This window comes from Chiloscyllium plagiosum, chromosome 33 (genome assembly GCF_004010195.1).
Source record: "Chiloscyllium plagiosum isolate BGI_BamShark_2017 chromosome 33, ASM401019v2, whole genome shotgun sequence".
Lineage (NCBI taxonomy): Eukaryota > Metazoa > Chordata > Chondrichthyes > Orectolobiformes > Hemiscylliidae > Chiloscyllium > Chiloscyllium plagiosum.
In genome coordinates this window covers 23,358,155-23,366,421 of record NC_057742.1, presented here as the reverse complement: position 1 = coordinate 23,366,421, position 8,267 = coordinate 23,358,155, and the positions used below count along the sequence as shown (strand labels likewise).

General features: G+C 36.5%; 1 protein-coding gene across 3 annotated transcripts in view; it reads left to right on the top strand.

Moving 5' to 3' along the window:
- LOC122539943 (glucocorticoid-induced transcript 1 protein-like) overlaps positions 1 to 8,068 on the top strand; it is a 64,497-nt gene extending 56,429 nt beyond the window's left edge. For all 3 annotated transcript variants that reach the window (XM_043675144.1, XM_043675146.1, XM_043675143.1), the window contains 3 exons: positions 938 to 1,157; positions 2,203 to 2,323; positions 3,680 to 8,068. In XM_043675144.1, coding sequence (XP_043531079.1) covers positions 938 to 1,157; positions 2,203 to 2,323; positions 3,680 to 4,040 — 702 coding nt within the window. In that variant the 3' untranslated portion in view covers positions 4,041 to 8,068. The remainder of the gene's footprint in view (positions 1 to 937; positions 1,158 to 2,202; positions 2,324 to 3,679) is intronic.
- Positions 8,069 to 8,267: the final 199 nt, after the last annotated feature.

The window sequence follows — 8,267 nt, the reverse complement described above, 5'->3', positions numbered from 1 at the left end:
AACATTAAGCTGCCAGTCCTGTCCATCCCTGAGCCATGTTTCTGTAATTGCTATGATATCCCAGTCCCATGTTCCTAACCATGCCCTGAGTTCATCTGCCTTCCCTGTTAGGCCCCTTGCATTGAAATAAATGCAGTGTAATTTATTAGTCCTACTTTGTCCCTGCCTGCCCTGATTTGTTTGACTCGCTTCTGTTCTCAACTGTACCCATTTCGGATCGATCTCTTTCCTCACTATATCTCCCTGGGTTCTCCCCCCCCCACCTTACTAGTTTAAATCCTCCCAAGCAGTTCTAGCCAGTTTCCCTGCCAGTATATTAGTCCCCTTCCAATTTAGGTGCAATCCGTCCTTGTCCAGGTCACTTCGTTGCATTAGATCCAGTCTCAATACCAGAAACTTGGCTGTTTGTGCTACGTTCCCCTGAGAATCCATCACTCCCTACATTTTCCAAAACAGCATACTTGTTTGAAATGGGTATATTTGTAGTTATTGCATGATAAAGTAGTTCATTGTCTTTGACTGCTCATACAAATTTAGGCAGCTTGTAACTAGTATGAATAATTGAAAAGAAATACAAGCAGTTTTATATTTTCTATAGCTTGTTAAAAATGTTGCCATGTAAAATTTTACCTGGTTGCTCTTCACCAAATCCTTGCTATAAGTGAGGGGATAGGTACGTGGACTTCCTGTGGATAATTCGGAAATGCAGTTTGCACTATAATAGTATGGTCCTTCACAGTTTATTGGGAATTTCTATCTGTCAGGGCCTATCAATTAAGGAAGGGATGGGGAAAGATTTGGGTCTGGGGAAAATCTCAAGTATGTGAATCTGCATATATTGAGTGTATTTTTAATTATTGGTCACTGTGTGAATTGTGGTTTGCAGACTTTTATATCTAATCACTGACTTTTTGTCTTTCCTACATCTGCTTTGTAGATAATGGAGGCACCTGATGGGCACAGGGCACCCTTCCCTTCACAACGACACAGCAGCAGTTCTCAAAGTGAACCTTCACCCATCCCTCTTGAGCAGACGAGTGGCTATAGTAGTCCTTCTCCATATCCCTCCCCATCTCCTTCCCCTTCGTATCCAAATGGAAGCCAGGAAGAGGGGCCATGTATTATAGAAGATGTATCGTTTTTTGTTCGAGACAAAGGTGAGGTTGTGGTCTAATTTGAAAGACTTATTTAATCTGAATCACTTGGAATAAAACGCAACTGAATTATTTTATTCCCAGAAATACATCCAGGAAAGTTATTTGGGTGGAACTGAGAAATAAGAAAGGGATGGCTCAGTGGGAAGAGCCAGGAAGGTGTGAGCAGCTTTCTGCTATTGTGGACTTACATCTGTTCTGTGATGTTGTTTCAATCAGTGTCAGTAATTTCTTTGACTTTAATGGACTTTGGAGCTAAGTTTGATCCAATATTTGACGTACCTAAGACACTGATTCATTGTACAGTTTTAACACTTGCTCTGGCTAGAATATGCTTACTTTGCACTTTGCCTGGTCTTAAATAGCAGGATATCCATTAAGAGATTAAGCAATTTATGGATGACAATATTCACAAACTGAATAACCTACGCAATACAAACTGAGCTATTAAAAGTGCAAAAGAATATTGATGTGCTGCCACCCCCCCCCCCCCCCCCCCCCCACTTGAGTTGTCACTCCCTGTTGCAGTTTTTCTCCAGCAGTAAGCATACTACAAATTACTGTCCTGAGATACCTTTTCTTATGTATGCTTGTGTTTTTGCTGATCGCTTCCCTGTCTTATCATGTTCAATTTAGTCTTGGCTTCTATTAATACTTTGACAATGTTGCTTTTTGTTAACTTGAGCAATCCAGTAGAAAAATGTTAATATTAACCAACAGAATTTCCAAATTATTTTGGACTGAACAGTGTTCATTTGCATTTTACCTTGCATTGACCCTCAAGTTTTCAGTGGCCTGGCTGTGGGACAGTGCTGGATATTCACTTTCTGGCTATCATCTGAAAAAAGATGTGGCGTCTAGAAATGTGGATGAAGTTGCACCTCAAATGTGCATTGCTGCCATTATTTGAATTGTTTCTTTATATTTCACTGAATCCTTCAACAAAAGCATAGATATTCTCAGTTATAACACTAATTGCAATTCTGGATGAATTGGTTATGAGCCCAATGTTGATGATTCATTTCCTCTTGTGTTTTCATTGATCCAGATAGTGGCACAAGCTCCCCCCTTCTGAAGTATGCTTCTTCTCCCAAACCTAACCACAGCTATATGTTCAAGCGAGAGCCTCCAGAAGGTTGCGAACGGGTGACTGCATTTGAAGAAACACCGTAAGTAGATGATGTACTTAGCACAACATGGATAACTTGGGGGGGGAATAAGCCAATTAGCCAAGTGAAGTGCAGTTTGTTTCGCTTTCCACAACATCATTAATAGAGCCAGCGGTTTTAAAATGTGTACTCCTTGCATCAAAACTTCTCATTTCCAAATTAATGAATAGATTGTTTAGTTTTACTTGTTTTCTGTTCCATATTTAAAATTAGGATGGGACTTCAGTGAGCTAGTCAAACATCATTGCTTAAAGAATGACGGTCAGTTGAAGGCTTTTTGTTTGTTGCACTTGGGCCTTATTCTGCTTGCATTGCATTGTCAGGTTCTGCCTCATTCCTCTCCTCTCAAAAGTCTGCTGCATAAAGAAACAATAGAAACAGTATTGAAGATTATCGTCAGCCATTAATATTTCACCAGAATATGAAAAAGTAAATCAATAGAATGGGCAGATCATGGAACAGTAGGCTGGTTTTGAATTCCAAACAAAAATAGCTTAATATAACAAGATGTACTTTTGTAGCAGAACGGTCATTGTGACCAGATCATCATTTAATGGCGCTCGAACTGAGAATTCAAAGGCTCTTAAGATTAGTAAGGTTTTAAATTTGTGCTGTAAAAACCATTCAGTATTGTCTGCTGCCTTTTGAACATGCTGTATGATGTTTGAAATCTGGGAAAATAGTATGTACAGTTGAGTAGTCTGAAATTAACTGCAATCAAAACTATTTTCGAGTTGAAAAGTAACATTTCATCGGGTCAAAACTTTTGAAACAAATTTGAGAAGCAGGACAAGATGAGTTTGATGAAAGCATGTGCTCAGACTAGTTAATTTTTAGAAAAGGGGTCTGATGATGTTTTACTTTGCAATTTTTCCGAGTCATTAACAACTCTGCACCTTGCAATAGAGAGCAACACAAGGTCCTGAAGAGAATCATTACAAGTGTGTGAATAGAATAAAACTGTGGGGCTTCTCAATTTATTGTCTGAGCTGCAAGAATCCAGTTGTAATGCTTTAAAGAAAAAATATGTAACAAATTGCAAAAAAAAACTGTGGGTGCTGAAAATCAGGAGCAAAAGTAATGCTGCTAGTGAAACTTAAGTCTGGCAGCATCTCTGGAGAGAAAGCAGAGTTAACTGAGTTCAGAATTCAGTTCTGAAAAAAGGTGAAGTGTTGACTGTAACGAAATGCCCTTAGCACAATTTAGTTCAGCTTAACTTAATTTGACTTGAATTCAGTTTATCTTGACTTGGACACTCAGATTTTGTCTTAATGTAATTCTATCTGCTTTGACTTGCTTTGAAATCAGTTTGGTTGAATATGGTTGTGAATTAATCGCACCTGTGTTCTTTTTCAGGACAATTTCCTTTGGGCAGGCTTTGCTATACTCGTGTCCAGATAAAAACAAGGTTAATTTCAACCCTACTGGCTCTGCCTTCTGTCCAGTCCATATTCTCAAACCTCTTTTACCAACTGTTGACTTAATATTAAGGCACTTGCCAACATCTGCTTCATCAACCCCTTCAAGCACAGGGGGATCATCAAGCACTTTGACCTCTTGCCAGTCTACAACTCAGGTCTCATTCCAGCAACCATTGGAGGATTCAGGGACCACAGACTTTACTGAGCTTTCTAAGGAACAACCTTTACAGTTTGATCCTTGGAAACTTGCTCAGGCTGAAGAAGGTGCCTTTTTCCAGAGCTCGTTAGTAATTTAGACTGGCAAATTTGCAAAAGTTAAATAGCTGACTGGAACTTTATCCCTAACAAGTTTATGGTGGTAGATGCTAGTGATATTGGTTGTCTTGGCCATAAATGTATTTGTATCTTGACTGCGGGTTTAACTGTTTTGGATGTAAACAGATACTAAACCAACAAATGAAGCATGTGTCTTCAAGGGAGATTTGGCTGAACATTAGTATTTGTCTATAAATATTTGTGCTGAAGGCAATGGTTTATCAACAAACAAGCTTATTTGAATAGAAATTCTAGGTATTCTATGCTACAAAACTGATAAGTTCAAAGATGTCTGCTAGTCTTTCTGTTAACTTTTTAACCATAGCAGTACATTTTCTTTCTTGGCTTGAGCCCAAATGTTGCAACTTCAATAAGCACAAGGAAATAAGGAAAATCGTGAAGACGGACATTGGACTGTATTAAATGGTGGCCACTGGTTAATTTTTGCTGGGTATTTTTCAGTCAGCATCTAACCCCATAGTACCTTGTGTGTAAGACTGCTACAGTATTTAGAGAATAAATTTGTTTATATATTAAATGCACATTGGAAGCTTTTCCTTAACTTCCTTGCTCTTTACTTTATGAAAAGCATTAGGTTTAGCATTTTTAAGCAGCGTCCTACGCAACTGCTGTTGATTTCAAGGTTGTAGAATATGGAGTCTAATATGGAATAATAGAAATCCTGGGTTACTGATTACAATTGGTACAAGTTAGACCATTGGGTGCTGCTGAACAATTGATCCCAGTGAAATGCTGGAATTTAGTAACTATTCTATAAGCAGCAAGTATGTTTCCTGCCAATGTGACACCTGTGTAAGCTCAGTACAGAAACTGAATTGTAAATGGTGTTTGATCTACTTCAAAACCTTAGTACTTGTGTATAATTGACACAACTTAAGCCTATTAATGAAGATGTCACAAGGGAAATTAAATTCCTGTTTATCCAATATTGGGCAAAATTATCCCTACTCATTTCTCACTTTTAATTGAGACTGAATAGAATGAATTGCCCTGGAAACTTTGTGCCAGACAAGGGAGTAGGAGGGTATTTTAAGATCAATATGTAATTTTTAAGATCTAGAAGGTTAACAACTCAAATATTTGGCATTGATTAAATTTAATTTGTTCAGGTTAAATAAAACATTTGTGAAAGGTGACTGGGCTAATCTAAAATCAAGTGAGGCGACAATTTGAATATACCAGAATTGGTGTTGCAGTTATATTGATGTAATCTGTGCAATTAACTGACATATACTTCAGTTCCTTGACACAGCTTGCAAGTGCTGTGCTGTATGTTGCATTCGATTATTGTTTTACTTAACAAAATAAATTTCATGGCCAATTATATTAAGTTCAATTTTTTTTTGTAGTTTGACTGCTGCAACCAGCATCAGTAACATTTTGAACTTTGTGGGGAGATTTTTTTTGGCTGCGTTTAAATTTATTGGCTATTGAGAGAATTTCAGCCTTCCCTGTTAAGTTTTCTGCCCAATTGCTACTATTTAGGAATAAGAATTAAATGTAATATTTTAAACATTGGGCTGCATTTACTAAATGTAATAATTATAAGCTACTATTTAGCACCAAGAGTTTAAAGAGTGGCTTAATTTGATGTATTTGATTTCACTACTCAAACTAGTTTGGCTTTTTTTTTGGTAAAGGAGCAAAGAGGGAACAAGTGAAAAGCACAAGGTTAATTTGCACGTATGTCTAACAACCATCTGTTCAGCTTTTCTTTTCTCATTGTCACTGTTTCAAATGCTTTTTTCTACTGAAATGTATTTTTTAAATTTACTTAATGTAAGTCTCGGCTTACATATACAGAAATGTATTTTTTTTGCTTTGTATTTATTTAAACAATTGATGTACCCATTTGAAGGGCTAGCTTCATTTAAGGTCTGTCTTGGGTATTAAAACAAAGTATCTATCTGAAGCCTCTAGCTTAAAAGCAAAATGTATAGATATATATGTATTAAAAAGAAACTGCTTAGATCGTCTGCATTCCAGTTTAATTTGCAGGTATATTCTGATACAGAGCCTGTCAAAGTAAAAGCACCAGCATTTAAACTCTTAATCATCTTGTCTCGTATTCGAAGATTGGTTAATCAGGTTTCAGAAACAAGTTGAGTGGAGTGCCCAAAAGGATTGTCATGGTGTGCTCCTGGCTTGTGCATTAAGTTTCAACGCAATCTGTAATTGTGCTTATTTTTCCATTGCCTTGATAGTGAAACTGTAGACAGCAAGTGACCTAACATATTGGTCTGTACATCATGATCTTTGAAACTGCTTTGAAAAGAGGCTTGATTCTAAATTGAACAGTGCAGTGCAATGCAATTATCAAATTGTACTTGGGAGGTTCAGTGAAACATCATGCTGTTTGAAGTTGATATTTATCCCTGGCCTACACTTAGCTTTCCACCTGCTCCTTTCCCCAAAAAACCTTGGTATATGTATTTGGGAAAGAAAATAGCTGTTGGTTCCTGATAGTGGCATATATTACACTTTAGGTGAAAAAGCATTAAATGTAATTGTGGCAATTGTTTTCTTGCAGTCAGCAGTGTCTGGAGTGCCATTTTTAATTTTGTTTTCCGTTGAACCTTGGCCTCCTTGCCTTTGTTTGGCTCTGGAACTCTAAAGAAAAAAAATGAAGGTTAAACAGATTTTAAAGTTTACTCTAAATTGTTCAGGGGATAACATTCACATGTCTTCTAAAGCAGAGAAAATTCCTTGATTTTGTATTACCTCATGTTCTACCTGCTAACAAATTTTACAAATGCATATTTCTAATTGGTTAACTTATTTTTACAGGGTGCTGTATCATAAACTCTCGCTTCACATTTTTGCACTAGTTGCATGAAATCAAAAATAATGCGATAGTATCTCTTTTTGATTTTTAAGCTACCTTTTTTTGTGAAATTGTGAAATGTCATTGCCAACCTGACTCCTATAAAATAATTACCACATTTGTGGTTTAATGTCTTAAACCACTTTTAGGGAGATGAATGTTTGTAATAAAGTGCAACATTGTATCTGGTTGAGTTTTTGATTTGAAGTGTGTTATCTACTGTGAGGGAAGATATCCTGATTGGAAGCAGTGCACCTTATAGGAAAAAATATTGTCACATTTTTAAGTGTACTAGCACCTTCTGGTGGTAGAAGCCAAGTACTGTAACAGTATTAAACAGACCTTAATCTTTTGAAGTTGCTAGGTCTTGAACAACTGCACCTGTGGTTGAACAAGTTTAAATGATCTTCTCCTGTTGCTTTATTAATCTATTCAATTTACTGTTGAATTTTAGCAGCAGCCTCTTTTTTTTAATCTAGATCAAATGTCACTCCTACTGTGCTGCTTTATTGAAAAAAAATACCTCTCAGTAACCTTTGGCTGAAACAATTGTTGCTTATATTGTACTTTCTAAAAAGAAATTCCAGTGGCTATTAAACTTGAGAATCAGCAAACAAAAATTCAAAGCAAAAAATATCTGTATGACCATTTGTAAATAATGAACATGAGTGACACCAGCTAGTGTAGCTGACTTTGTAAAGCTAAGGCATTGTAGGCATAGAATTTTTCCTCCAACTTTAAAACACTGTACCATGACACGTTTCCTTAGACACTGAAATGTGTATTCACATTGAAAAAAATTAGCATATCTGAAGAATTATAACTATTTCGTTTTGTATTCTGTACTTGTTGGAAATGAACTGTTATGATGACTGCAAATAATACCATGTGAATGTTGAGTAAATTGCTGACCAAATTGGTTAATGTAACACCAGTTTTGTATTTAAAGATTTGAATTGGCCTGGAATTGTATCTTTGTAGAATTATTTTGTCTTATACACACTATTTGGGGGTTTGGTTGACACTGTATATATGTTTCAGCTCATTAAGCTTGGACAAATGTATTGACCACATGAGCTGTGTTTTAGCGTGTGGATTTGTGTGTTTTTAAGAAGTAGGTTCAGTTTCAAAAAATACAAAAATAAAGTGCCAATTTTCATTGCAGATCTGTGCTTTATTAAATTGTCTTCTATTACATGTCCTCTCAAACTCTGTTTTCACCAGAGTAAAATTGTTCAAACTCTGGTACTTCATTCACTGTCTAGATCTACCCAGGGGTAGAATATGTATGTTGCACTTTAAGTTGGAGCTAATAGATTGCTGCTACGTTATTGGTGTGGAGAGATCCAAATTTTTAATTGCT